This window comes from Copadichromis virginalis, linkage group LG14, assembly GCF_057382275.1.
Source record: "Copadichromis virginalis isolate Kocher_CV1m ecotype Utaka linkage group LG14, C_Virginalis_male_GT1.1, whole genome shotgun sequence".
Taxonomy (NCBI): Eukaryota; Metazoa; Chordata; class Actinopteri; order Cichliformes; family Cichlidae; genus Copadichromis; species Copadichromis virginalis.
In genome coordinates, this window is record NC_140631.1 from 2842521 (window position 1) to 2856925 (window position 14405).

At 43.5% G+C, this 14405-nt stretch overlaps 1 protein-coding gene across 1 annotated transcript in view; it reads left to right on the forward strand.

Moving 5' to 3' along the window:
- brip1 (BRCA1 interacting helicase 1) overlaps nucleotides 1-14405 on the forward strand; it is a 42201-nt gene that overhangs the window by 5482 nt on the left and 22314 nt on the right. Inside the window, exons 5-14 of the mRNA XM_085479040.1 lie at nucleotides 381-523; nucleotides 674-811; nucleotides 7241-7513; nucleotides 8654-8875; nucleotides 9312-9511; nucleotides 9594-9726; nucleotides 9872-10026; nucleotides 10132-10306; nucleotides 10468-10608; nucleotides 10952-11113. Of these exons, the coding sequence (XP_085335166.1) occupies nucleotides 381-523; nucleotides 674-811; nucleotides 7241-7513; nucleotides 8654-8875; nucleotides 9312-9511; nucleotides 9594-9726; nucleotides 9872-10026; nucleotides 10132-10306; nucleotides 10468-10608; nucleotides 10952-11113 (1742 nt within the window). The remainder of the gene's footprint in view (nucleotides 1-380; nucleotides 524-673; nucleotides 812-7240; nucleotides 7514-8653; nucleotides 8876-9311; nucleotides 9512-9593; nucleotides 9727-9871; nucleotides 10027-10131; nucleotides 10307-10467; nucleotides 10609-10951; nucleotides 11114-14405) is intronic.

Here is a 14405-nt window from a genome sequence, read left to right on the forward strand (position 1 = left end):
CGGCATAACTTTCACTTTGGCATTAGAAGGACAACGACTCACAGTTACAATGTTTTTGTTATATAGTCAGTCGACCCTGTGTATCCTCATTAGCTCGGTTATAAAGTAATACGTTCTTTAGAATCCTTTTGGTGGACTTAAAGGAAATTTACACATTTTTAACCAGGAGATTGGCGTCCGAATTACATCAATTTAATTTAGTTAAATTATTTAAGCTCTTAAAAACCAACACCAGTGTTTTGGAGCAACAGGTGCCTCCCAACAACGGCACAGTTGTTAAAGGACTCATCACAGAGGCTTGTGACACTTAAAGCATTTCATTAAACCAGTGTAAACTGTATATAAAACATCCATTTGCATGTGTTGTTTCTGTGTTTTAGTGCTTCTCCCAGAAGAAGAAGGAAGAAAACAGTCTCTAGCCTCTCGACTGTCAGAGAAGTTCCAGGCATCTCTCAGCTCCGACTGTGTGAAAGATGATGACTTCCAGCAAGACAGGAAACGCATCCGCACTGCAGAGAACACGGTAGGCACCGATGCCTGTTGTTCACTAACACCAGATTTACTCTGCGTTACATTTAAACAGTGATCGTATGCAGCATTAGCAGCTTCTGTGCTGGTTTCATTAGAATAAGAAATGCACAGATCAGTAAAGTTTCCTGTGTTTGCTTCTCAGAGCCGTAAAAGGCAGCGACTGGAGAAGGGAGTCGTGTTCACAGACGATGAGCCGGAGCTGGAAAACCAGCCAGCGGGACCTCAGAGTTGGAATGCCGAGACGAAACACCAAGCTCCCGGTTGTTCCTCTACTTCCTGCGTGAGTACGATCCAGACAGGCTCACAGGTCCTCTCCTCACTAATAGCTGAAGTAGTTAAAGTTCATAACACTGAACACCACTTTAGGAGGAATTTCAGAGATCAGCTCCCATTTCAACCACATTAAAATATTAAACAGTTATCATCAATGGTAACCTGACCAGCACACGGGTTAACGTTAGCTGTTTAACTATTAGCAATTACCCGATAGCCACATTAGCCATCTGTTATTATTAACATAGCCACTAGTCAGGTAAAAGATTAATAATTATTGCAAACTGCACGACTGGCAGATGGAATATTGAGCTGTGACAGAGCGGATCACGGACACGTGGAGAAGCAGAGGGTTGCTGGCTGTGCAGAGCAGCAGGGGAAGTGAAGCTGATCAGAGTTCAGAGTGTGGAGAACCAATCAGAGCAAAAGCAGAGCTGCAGACTGAGGCGCAGCAGTGGGACTGGTGGATGTAGACAGCATGACAAACTCTAATTTTTCTGCTTTTACATTCATTTATTAAAGTGTGTTTCCTGTTTTGTTGTAGCCACCTGTGAGGTCATTTTTACAATGCAGCCTGTGATCGCTGCAGTCTGTCAGTGAGCGCTCTGCTTATTATAGCTTCTTTATTTATAATACCGGTCTTCATCCAAATGTCATGAATGCTCTTCTTTTGAATTCTACAGTAACTTAAACAGTAATTAACTTCACCATGTGTAATGAAATGATTTAAACAATTTGTAAATCAATAAACCCCCCAAGCTTGATCTCAAATACCTATTTTGTTAAATCCAATATTAGTTGTTTGAGTTTAGAAAATCTGTTGAAAATTAACAGGTTAACAAGTCAGGATATGACTTCTTCAGCTTTTGTTGTTCCAGGATGGGGTCACGATCTTCCCCGTGGTTTTCTTCTGTTTGAAATTCCCGTATCGTGACAACCGTACCAGAGCCTGATAGTTGAGATGTTCTGTTGCAGAGGCTTTGTGAAAATGCTGTGTGTGAGACAGATCCAGCCTGTGTGCTGGCTCACTGAGACATCGTTACACTGGTGTTAGTTGTGCTTTAAAGGTTTGCTACACGGTGCCGCGGGCTGACCCTCTTATGGTGGATTTTCTCGCTTCGATCATATTAGAGGTTTTCAGATAATCAGCATCACCACTGGGTGGCGGTATACTCCACCAGATTGATAGAGACTGTGGTCAGAGGCTCGAACTTGTTTCGGCCTAACTGAAAATGTAACAGCGTGTGCGCTGTACTTTTCACTGCTGTTTTCATGTCTTTCACCATAAAATGTGTTTTTATTTCAAATGGCTTTAAAAGAATTGAAATCATGAGGAAGGATATGAGTGCCATCAACTTTTTGTGTCACAAAAAAAAGGAATTTGAACATAATAAATGTCTAATGTGGATAAACATGGGACCATCCTGTTTTCAAAGACACAAAGTTAGTAATCAGCAGTCAGCCCTACAAAATGACTCTAACATAATTAATTAATGAAAGAAAATCTGTCAGTATTATGGAATGTAATATATAGATAGTATCACAAATAACCTGTTGAACTTGTCTGAACAGTGTTGCAGCAGTGCAGTTATCAGAAAAGCTGAGTAAGGAATCCATGCACATACAAGACTACGCTGATCCTTTTATGTAACGTTTTATAACAGAGACTAAAATGGGCCAAACACTTGTAATATCTATACAATACTACTGAAACATTACAAAACAACAAAGTAATGGCAAAAAAGTCACGAGTCAAATTCATCAGAAATCTGGTTGTATTTATCTTTTCTGTTAACATGAAAATGAAAGTGCGTGGCGCCGAGTCTGAATCGAATGACTTCACAAAATTAGAATTTACAGCGTTATCATAGGTGGGTTGTTGACGTGATCCTAGTGATTGTTATGGTGACACCCCTCTAGGAAACAGTAGTATTTAGCATCATGTAGTATTATTTCTTTGGTCTATTAAGGATAAACAGACTGAATAATTAATATTACAGGCCGTCATTGTTGGTTTACCTTCATGTTGTTGAGTCTGTAAAAGTCTGCAGTTTTACAATATGAGGGAAATCAGTGCTGTCATGTCAGACGGCCAACGTTCAGTTCAAACTGCTGGAAAGGGAAACAACCTGTTCAAACAGAAGTTGAACAACTAGCAACACCATCACTCCTGTGTCATATTTGTATGTATATATTTTGGGGAGTTTTACTGTATGTGAAGTCATATTAGTAAAAAATGTAACAAGCTACTGTGTTGCAAAAGATGCAAAAAAACCAAACAGTTTTGAGACGATTATTAAAATAGTAGCTGATTCATTTACTTTGATTAATAAGCCGACTGCTTCTTTTAGCTGCTTCTACTGAGAATATTCAAAATGTGTTGAATTTTTTGAAGAATAAGATAGAACAAGTTTCTCCATGCAGAGCATTTCTTATGAGTCAGCAGTTCTGACGTCTCCTGCAAATGAGAAGTTTTACTCGCTGTCCTGTGTGAAGCAGAACCAGTCACAGCATGTTCTCAAAGGTCTCACGGCACCGTTAGTGATCAGTAGATCTCCTCCATGCCTGTTAGATCGTTACATGTAGAAACCTTTGGAGCACAAGCGCACAGGTGTTCACAGACACACTATATTGCCTGGCTGCTGCCTCTATACTTATGCTCATCTTGCTTATTGCTGCGGTTCTCCTACCGTCTTCTTCTCTTTTTTTGTTTGTTTTCTTCTTCTTTTTTGCAGCAGTGGATTTTTCCCGTCTTTTCTCTCTGTCCCTCTTCCCCTCTGTTTTTCTTTCCCTCTCCTCTTCTTGCCCTTCTTTTGTCTACATCTTTCCCATCCCTCGGTCATAACTGTTCAGATTGTAATAACTTCAAAGTAAAAAATAAATAAATAATAAAGATGAATCAGGTGGACCAGTCTGGCAAAGCCATAATGATCCACTTGGGAAAACAAATCCGTTGGGCATTTTTCTTGGCCTTCAGACAATAATTGTGAACGGGACGGGCAAAAACAAAAGTGATCACTAGTGGATATCTGGAGGTTCTCTCTGGACAGACTACCAAGTTGCTCCTAATGATTGAGGCGTGCTTGGCTTTAGGATGCTGCAGCACAGCTTGCAGAGGTGGTTACACTCTCACAACTTCATCGTAACCTGCCGCAGGTGTGTGGCTGGGATCAGATGGTGGGAGGTGGAAAAAGAGGAGGAGGGAAAGTGAAGATGAAGAAGTGCGTCCTTCTCTGGTTTCCCTGCAGCTACGTGACCCGGGCTCTTTTGTCCTGTGAGCGCTGACTGACGGCCTGAATGGGGCCCTTTGAAGCAAGCTCCAGTTTTAATTAAGAGGGTTTGCCTCGCCTGGGCTGCTGATCTGTGAAAGCCACGGGGATAAATATTGAATGGGGTTCACCTGCTGGTTACTGCGCCCGAGGGATAAACAGGTGCTTTGGAGGGCAGGTATTTGCCAGGGCCCCTACCTGCACGCTGTGGCCATATCGGGAGGCGGGGGTGTTGGGTGTCATGTCTTCAGAGTTATTTGCTATTGAAGACCACCCTTACTGGAATGAATTCCAGGCCTCTCGAAAGCTGTGGAATGAGGAGCAAATTGGCGTCCAGCGAGAGGCGCCAGTGATACCTCAGTGATCAACTGCCTGCAGCCCCTGTGTGCCCTCCGACTGGCCCCCCGGAGTGTGAGATTTCCATCTCTCAGGTGTTGGCAGGGAGCAGAGCAACAGTAGCCTACCTGTGAATATTCGGAGGTGTTCGGTAACTCTGCTGACCTCTGTTCTGTCAGTTCCAGAGCTCTCGCTGCTGCGTGCGCTTACACCTGGCAGAGTAGGTGTGCCCTGCAGGCTTAGTGTAGCAAAGCAGCTGAAAGTACCTCTGTGCCATGCAGTGGACCTGTAAATGCAATGTTAGTAAGAGCATTGATGAGCATGAGGGTATTCCCGCAGGTAGCTGCACACTCAGAGTAACACCAACGGAGCTGCTCCAGGTTCAGAAGAGAACCATGTTCAGGACTATGCTGTTGTTGCTGAGCAGGGTTGTGCCCCTCTTGGCCTTTTTGCCAGTTATCTGCATTCCTTTCTAGGGGGTGTCTGCTCTGGGCTGTGGGGCCAGGCTCGAAGCCTTGTTGTCCTGGCATCTCAGGAGGCAGCCGCGTAAAAGGATACTCTTGTGTCAGCTGTTTCCTGCTGCAGCTTTTCACAAGGGCCTCTATTCATCAGCCAGCCCTTCTGCACTGCTCCAGCCCACCCCTCCTCCCCCCACCTGCCAATGAATAAGTAATTATTGGCCATCTTGGGGCAGGATATTTGGATGGCTCTATTTAACGTGGCAGCAGCAGGTAAGGTGATCGGGCCCGGGGCCCAGACTGTGGAGCGTAACTGTTTCAGCAGAGAAAGGTAACTCGAACTGGTGTTGGGGCCCCGCAGCACCTCTGTTTATTTTTCACATGGGCTCAGGGCTCGTTATCCCTCTTAACTCTGAGAGGCGGCTCTCTCAGGGCTTTCTTTGGCCTGCACTCCAACACACATTGTAATATTTGATGGGCAAACACGTTAGGAAAATCTGAGCCACCGGGTAACTGGAGCCGCTCGTCTGTCGTCAGAAGTGCTACCTCCTCATCCTCGTGATAAGCTGCAACGCATGACATCACATACCAGTCATTCTTACGTGGATCCTTCATATAATTTGCACAGAACTCTGACTTAAACACGTTAGCCCTCATTTATTTTGTGCTAACGGAAAGTATGATATCATGTAGTGGATAAGGTGTCTGTATCAGCGATGACCTTTTGGTCTTATACTGTTAGCTGGTTAACAATTTAAAGGCTGTCATGTCAGTAAAGATCTCTGCTGCCCTTAAACAGCTTTCTTCATTAACACAGTGTGAAATCAGTGAACGCGGAGCTTTTCATCCTCTGTTAATTCTGAATTGAAGGGATAAAATACTCTTCCCCTGGACTGCAGGCTCTGCTTCTCTTTGTTTTTTCTCATGTACTATGTGTATTATTAGAATAGTGGCTGCTCACATCAAACACAGCATGTTTGAGAAAAGCTTCAGACTGCCCTGCACGCTGCTGTTCTAACCTTGTTTGTGAACTACAGCAAAAAAGAAGACAAGTTTAAAAGACTAAGGGTGAATAGTATAAGATAAATAGGGTTTATTATGATGCTGGAAAAAAAATGCAAAGCTACTCTAGTAGGGCCCAGGAAATGACCACGGAGATGGAAATGAGCTAGATTTCTAGATCGTAGCATTTTATATATATTAAGCAACTGTGACGTCTGCTGCAAATCAGATCAGGTGATCAGAGCATGAGACCATTCAGCATTTTAGCACTAATGAATTTATATAATTTAGACTTTGCATATCCTCTATAAGACGTTTGAAAGACCAGCAGAAACACCTCTGATGTTGCTGAAGTGAACAAAGATGTGTTTGATGGTTTCAGGGTGGATGATGGTGGAGAGCCGTGTAGATGACACATGAATACCTAATGGCTCTCCCATAATTATAATAAGAGATGCTGCTTCTTTTGAACTTTTGCTACATAAATAAAATATAATGTTAATAATCTCCATAACCTGCGTGTTCAGCTGGGGTGTTTCAAAATAAATGTAGCACAGAAAATGTTTCTACTACAAAATGTTATTAAAGAAAAAAGTCTGGTAGAAATAAATGAATTTAAGTGAATATATAAATGTTTTTGTAAATCAGCTTTTCATCAGTTCGCTGGGATACATTTAACTTTATTCTCCGAGAGACTAGATTAATATTAAAGGCTGATAACACTGATAATGATTTGTACTCTCCTGGCTGGAGAAGCCAATGATTTTACATTATATGTGCGAGTGATCAAAGATCAGATGACTTAAAACAGAACAAAAACCGGCCGAACACATAAAGAGGATCAGTTTCATAAGCCATGCCGGCTGCACTTCACCTGTGACCCGGAGGAAAAAAGGATCCACCGCGCCGCCGGACAGCCAATTAGATTTTTTTCAGCCACCACAATGGTGACCTATCATCTTTCAGAGAGAGAAAAGGTCACCTGGTGAAAAGTGACGGGACACCTTGTGTATGGATGCAAATTCTTTATGCTTGCCTGTGTGTTTATCAAAGGAGCAAAACGGTGTCGAGGTGGTTGTGATATTCCTCATAATTCATTGAAAATGTTCACATACATAATATTAGGCCAAAGCAAGCAGTGATGGAGAAGAAAATGTGTCTTATTTATTCCAGAAAATCCAGAATTAAGGCAAGAAAATGAGATTTAAGACTGCGATACTAGTGGCCTTTGATTTCTGCTGTGGACCAGTGATATTTATCATAAAGCAACAGTTGGCATTGGCATGTTTTTCAGTTCCTGAAGCAACATCTGGTTCATGCTGTTAAACAAAAGTGCCAAGTATTAGTATTTATATGATTTTCTCCCACTAGGCTCCTGAACCCTGCTCGCAGTGCCCGTGCGCTTCAACCGAGGATGGCGTGAAGGATAAAGAGAAAGATGGCAGAAGAAAGATTCCAAAGATCTTCTTTGGCACTCGCACACATAAACAGATAACTCAGATCACCCATGAGCTGAAGCGCACCCTTTACTGCGGCGTGCCTATGACCATCTTATCCAGCAGAGACCACACCTGTGTCAACCCAGACGTGGTGCCTCACGCAAACCGCAATGAACGCTGCAAGGATCTGCTGGAGGCCAAGGATGTGAGGATGAACACTGACACACACACACGCAGACTCTCGCAGTGAATCTGTCCTGCAACATGTGTTAGGCAGATTCACTCGTTGCTCCAACAAGCTAGCAGCTCACTGCCCATGCCTGTTTGTAATTGCCATCAGTATCGACCCAGAGGAGCAGCAAGAACACACTTTAACACTCTGTCAGAGCCACTGAGGAAAATGCTTTTTAGAGGCATGAGTCGCTTGTAGTCGCCTAAACTGGGCAGAGTTTAGGCGCCTGCTGTAAGGAGTCAATCACAGTGTCGTTGCAGGTGTTTGCTTCCCATATGAAATGACTGTCCCAGCCTTAACCCCTTACTGTGTGTCAATCATACAATGTGTCTTCATCACCTCAGGGTCGGCTCTGGTTACCATGTTGCACACGCTCAGAGATTCATGGTTCAGCTAATGCCATCGTTAGTCATAACGCCCTCCGACTGCTCGAGAGGTCATTAATCCTCCAACTCGCCTTCAGCAGACAGGCCTCAGTGTCAGCAGAGTGTCGAGCGTAGCACCGCGCCGTTTCATCCAGAGATTATTTTATTATTGTGTCAGAGGTTACCTTTGCAAATTCACCAAGGACAGGGTGGGACGTCGAAAGCTTCGCTGACAGAGTAACTGAGGGCTGGTACATGAGATGGCGCTTCTTTACACGCCGCTTACATTCACTGTATGAGTGAGGACATTTAAGCTGCTGCAACACCTGATCAGAGGCAGCCTCTGAAGTTCTGTATGTCACCTCTGGACAGAGTGGAAACTTGAGACTGAACAGCAACACAGAAATGCAACAAATGTTAGATATTGTAACCATGTGGAGTAGCTGTGAAAAAGTAAAAGCATTAGAATCAAGTTCAAATCAGATTTTTATTTCTTTTTTACTAGTTTTTACAGTTTTGTGTCACATGTTGGAAACAAGAAAGCCAGTGATCCCAGTACGTTGCCAGGGGCTGTGGCTCGGACGATGAATTTCAATAGAAAAGCTTCAAACTTTGAGTTTCAGAAAAATCAAGACTGTTTTTTCAATGTTTTACGAAATCTTACAGTCCCAGTTTTAGAAATGAACCTTTGAATTGGTAACATATAGGAGATGTTACACCTTGTTGTAACACTGTGCATGCGTTGCAGGGAAGGTCCTGCCGCTACTACCACGGTGTGCAGAGGATGCGGGACCAGAACACTCTACAACATGTCCATGGGTTGCGGGCAGCCTGGGACATTGAGGAGCTGGTGACTCTGGGCAAACGGCTTCGCTCGTGCTCCTACTTTGCTGCCCGTGAGCTCATGCAGAGCGCCTGGATCATCTTCTGTCCGTATAACTACCTGCTGGACCCAATGATCAGAGAAAGCGTGAGTAGAGTTTGGAAGAGCGGGAGGAGCAGCTCTGGACTGTCAGCAAAAATATTTGTTCAAGTAACTTCATCAGTATGACCACGTCCAAACTCAGATTTGTAGACGTAAGATGGTGAAACCTGTCCCCTTCATTTAAAAGCTTTACAGGCTGTGGTGGCGTTGCAAACTCCGTATGTAAAACCACGGAAACGAGGCAAAAGTCAACTTAATTTTACAGCATGTTAATGAATCCACATTAAAGAGCTATGACACCATTGTTGTAGTTTCTACTGTTACTATATCTGATCGCCATGTTCCGTTTTCCCTGATATTTGCCTGTGAACCACTTTGAATGTGTACATTTCAAACTGTACAAATAGATTTGAGTAAATTTCTCTCACCAACAAACCAGATCGCAGGCCACTGATTCTGTCTTACTTTCCATCTCCACCAGATGGAGATTGACCTGGAAGGCCAGATATTGGTACTGGATGAGGCCCACAACATTGAGGACTGTGCGAGGGAGAGCGCCAGCTACACACTGGACTACAAGAGTCTGCTGATGTCCAGAGACGAGCTGGACAGCATGGTCAACAACAACATCCGACGTTCCAAACACGAGCTGCTCAGGGGCTTCTGCTACAGTCTGATCAAGTCAGTGACTGCATTTGTCTCTCTGCGCATCCTAATGCGAGCGAGCACGCGCACTCAGGATGTCTTTTGATTGTCACTCCAGCTGGATCCAGGAGAGCCAAAGCCTGATGTCTGAGCGCGGCTATGAGACTGCCGGTAAAGTCTGGAGTGGGAAGGATATAGTGGGCATCTTTCACACTTTGGGCATCACTGCAGACACCTTCAACATTCTGAAGGTACGCACAGCATATCGACCAGAATGGGCAGCACCAAACGGTTCATTCATTCTAACATAGAACATCCTGTAATCATGGCGACGCTAACATTGCCAGGCTGTCGTGTGGACAACACTGTTCCGTTCTTGCGTTTTCTGTGTGACAGCAAAACCTGGCAGCAGTCTTGGAGAAGGAGGAGCGTGTTGGAGTCGTTAATGGGAGAGAAGACGTGGTGCAGATTCCAACCATCAGCCCACCTACTGCAACTGTGCTCAAAAACCTCTTCATGGTGCTCGACTTCCTCTTCAGAGACAGCTGCAGGTCAGACACACGCTCTGGATGTGAGCTAAGTGATGCCGCTGCCATAGATGAATCCTTCTTGTTCTGGTTTAACGGTTTAATCGCTTGTTCTGTGTGTGTTTGTAGATTTGCTGACGACTATCGTGTTGCTCTGCAGAAGAGCTATGCTTGGACAAACCAGGCTCCCCCCGATGTCCCCGACGCCCAGGGCTTTATAGTTCGGCCACGTAATAGACGCCAGACTGTCCGGGTCAAGGCTGAAGTCCTGACGCTGAGCTTCTGGTGCCTTAACCCTGCTGTGGTGAGACGGTCGACTTGGCTGACTTAGATTGATAACTGATTACTGAGGCTACACACAGGAAAAAGCCGTAACTTTAATGAAAGAAGGATTAGCAGTTTGTCCATCACATCAGGTGTTTTGGCCGTGCATACATGATCTCTCTCTGTGTTTGAACCTCCAAGGCTTTTTCTGACCTGAGTGGGTCTGTGCACAGCATTGTGTTGACCTCTGGAACCCTGTCACCCATGGACTCCTTTTCCTCTGAACTTGGTGTGAAATTCTCCATCCAGCTGGAGGCCAACCATGTGATCAATAAGTCTCAGGTGAGTGGGTTTACCCATAAACCTCATTATGAAAAAATATGTAGTGAGAGGCTCCACAAGGCTTTCTGACCTCAGCTCTAATTTAATGATAGCATGCTACGACTAAACAAGACTTTACATGTCTTTTCTCCACTTCCGCTGTTCCACTTTTGTCCAGCAGATGTCAGCGTAACCTAACAAATTGGAGCACAGTTGATTTATTGTGGATCTTCTTAATACGATTACAGGGAATGCTGACAAGCTGACCTTTGATAACTTAGCAGACTAATCAAGCAGCACACATGAGAGTGGAACAGTGCGTCACGTTTGTGTCTCTGATAAGAAATATGTCTGATCTCTGCAGGTTTGGGTGGGCACTGTTGGCACAGGACCTCAAGGCAGGAAGCTCTGTGCCACCTTTCAGAACGCAGAGACGTATGCCTTCCAGGATGAAGTGGGTGGCCTGCTGCTCCACGTCTGCCAGGTCATGGCCAAGGGTGTGCTCTGCTTTTTGCCTTCCTACAAGGTAAATGTGCCGTTTAAACCTTCTCCTCCCAAACATGCAGTTAGTAAATATCACCTTTTAGCGTTTGTACATTTGTAACGCTTCTTTACAATGCCTTCACAATTTTTTTCATAAAATAGTTTATGAACTTAATATTTTAATAATTAAAATAATTGTAAACTCCCACAGGGGTCGATTATCTGGTTAGTAGTTTTATTAGTTACTAGTAATTCCTTTTACTCTCTTCACTGGCTCCCTGTTAAATCCAGAAAGTCTTTCTCTGCACATACACAGTCTTGAATAATCAGGCTCCAGCTTAAAGACATCTTAAAACCGTATCACCCCAACAGAGCACTCCGCTCTCACGCTGCAGGTTTACTCGTGGTTCCTAGAGTACAGTGGAACAACGACTTACGAAATTAATTCGTTCCAGAGGGTCTTTCGTAAGTTAAAATTTTCGTAAGTAGAAGCACCTTTTTCCATCGCCTTTGGAGTTATGCAATGCTGGCTGAAGACGAAGTTCTTGGTGGAGGAAGAGGTGGCGGAGTTGAAGAAAGCATACGTATGTGTACATGTACATAACATTATGGAATTTTATTTAATTTTTTGACATTTTCTATTTTATCTATTTCGTTAAGGTCAAATTTATTTATATAGCAGATTTCAAACAGCCGATGCTGCACAAAGTGCTTAACAATATAAAAATGGTATTAAAAAGCAACAATGTAATACAATAATAACAGTAAAAAAACAATAATAGGACAGTAAAAGAATTAAAACAATAACTAAACTAATTCAAATAAGACCAGAATGCCTGGGTCATAGTGTGTTAAAAGCCAGGGCATAGAAATGTGTCTTTAGTAAAGATTTAAATTGCTCAAGTGTTTGTGCAGATCTAATATTTAAGGGGAGACTATTCCAAAGTCTGGGACCTGCCACAGAAAAGGATCTGTCACCACGGGATTTGAGGTTAGTCCGTGGGATGGACAGCATTAGTTTTGAGCTAGCATAGGCAGAGAGGAGCTCAGACAGGTAAGGAGGGGCTCGGGCATTAAGTGACTTAAAAACAAAAAGTAGAAGTTTAAATTGGATCCTGTAGGAGACAGGAAGCCAGTGTAAAGAAGCTAAAACTGGGGTTATATGCTCTCTCCGTTTGGTACCAGTTAGCAGGCGAGCAGCTGCATTTTGAACCATCTGAAGACGATGGATGGTGGCCTGATCTAGACCATAATACAATGAATTGCAGTAGTCTAATCTGCAAGTAAGAAAAAGGTGAATAACACGCTCAAAGACGTTAGCCGGGAGGTATGGCTTTACCTTACGTGGGCATTTTGCCGTACCAGGGGCAGAAATATTGCCGTTAAGTGCCTTCGTAACTAAATGGGGTCTTCGTAAGCCCGGGGTTCCACTGTATTTAAAAGTAGAATGGGAGGCGGAGCCTTCAGCTTCCACACCCCTTTTGTGCAGAACCAGCCCCCACCTTTTAAGATTATATTTAAAACTTTCCTTTTTGCTAAAGCATATAGTTAGGGATGGATCAGGTGACCCTGAATCCTCACTATGCTGCAATAGGCTGCTGGGGGACTCCCATGATGCAAAAGGGAGTTTTTCCTTCCCACTGTCGCCAAGTGCTTGCTCATAGGAAGCATCCGATTGTTGGGGTTCTCTTTGAATTATTGTAGGATTGTAACCTTACAATATAAAGCTGTTTTTATTTGTGAGAGAAACAGCCTATTTACCAATGTGTAGACAGCTTAGTGTGTAAAAGTAACCAGTTAGCATTTTTTGTTGGTGCTTCAGGACTCGACTCGACTATAATCTGCAGTCGTGCTTCTGGCTCCTGTGCATAATAGAATAGATTCTAGAAATGACTTAATGTAGGCATTTTTATTTCTTCTTACTATTAAACATTATTTATTAAGCTCAAAGGAATAGTCCCCTAAAAACACAAACAAATGCAGTATAAATGAAAATAAAACTGTTGTTGTCTTTTTACTTTCAATTACAAGCAAACGATCTGTTTTGTGTGGAGGCATCCTCTGCATGATGTTAAATTTACACTGAAAATGAGTCGTAGTGCTGTAGCTTAACACTGGGAGGCGCTAGAGACCACAGATTTAGGTAACATGCAATGCTTTGGCATGTATAAGAACATGTGACAGACAAAGTACCTCTTTAAGGGACGGCATTCCTTCCACTCCCACTGTGAAGATGCTGCCGTATCGCATGTTACAACAGATCTCCACTGATCAATGGAGGAGCTTGTAAGGAAAAATGGCGTCATCCTCACAGAAGTGTGTTCTCTTTCAGTTAATGATGCTGCTTCTGAGAGCGCGCTCATAGAGGCTTTGTCCCCCCTACGTTTGTCATTCATTTTTGGCTGTGAATCATTCATGTCCACCGTAGCTCAGTTGTCACATTAGCTTACAGAGAGCCGAGTGGATTTCGTACGACATCGTGGGTGCTTGTCCAAAGTGTTACATGTAACTGCAGGAAACCCTATAAAAGTCACTCTAAATGTTTTTAAGTAACCTGAAATATTTATTTTCGAATAAAGTCCAACCATCCAACAATTTGATCTTTTGGCACTCTGAACCACTCAAGGTGGAGCTTTTTTCTTATTTTCAGTCATATGTAGCGTTCCAGTGGTACATGTTCATGTTACATATGGCTAAAAGGTCAGAAGTGAATATGCAGCACAACATGTGCACAATCCCTGTGTGTTAAAGGTTAAAGCCAAAGAGATATTTTCTGTTCTTGGTTCTGTATATTGTTTGTCACTGAGACCGGATATCCTTGTATGGTTGTCTCTGTGCATGCAGGCTCGTCCACGCAGCAGGAAAATGTTTAAATCCTTGACTGTCAGTCACGTCAGACACATTTGGAGCAATGATACGATGCATGTTGTGCTTTTTAGCGTGCAACCTGCAAAGAGAAAAAGAAACCGCGTTATGTTAACTTTTTGCTTGCCTCAAATCGCACGCAATCATTTTGATGAATACATCATCAGCTTTATCTTTTATAACCTAAATCTTACTTATTCAGCCAGTGTCCCACTCATCTGTGGGCCACCACTCGTGCTGTTATCTTCTCCACTCACTTCCTGTTTGAAATGGAAAGGCGCACTGTCGTGAAAGCCAGCCGTCACTGATGTCTTGTTTTGCTGGGATGAGTCAAACAGAGGACTTTCACAGCTGTGCTTTGCCTTTGGGATTTCTGTCTTTTGCCTTTGGCACGTGTGCGCGGTCCATGTTGGACTTAAATTTCAGCATGTCCCACGCAGTGATCGCTGATTTGATTTCTCTGCAGTCCT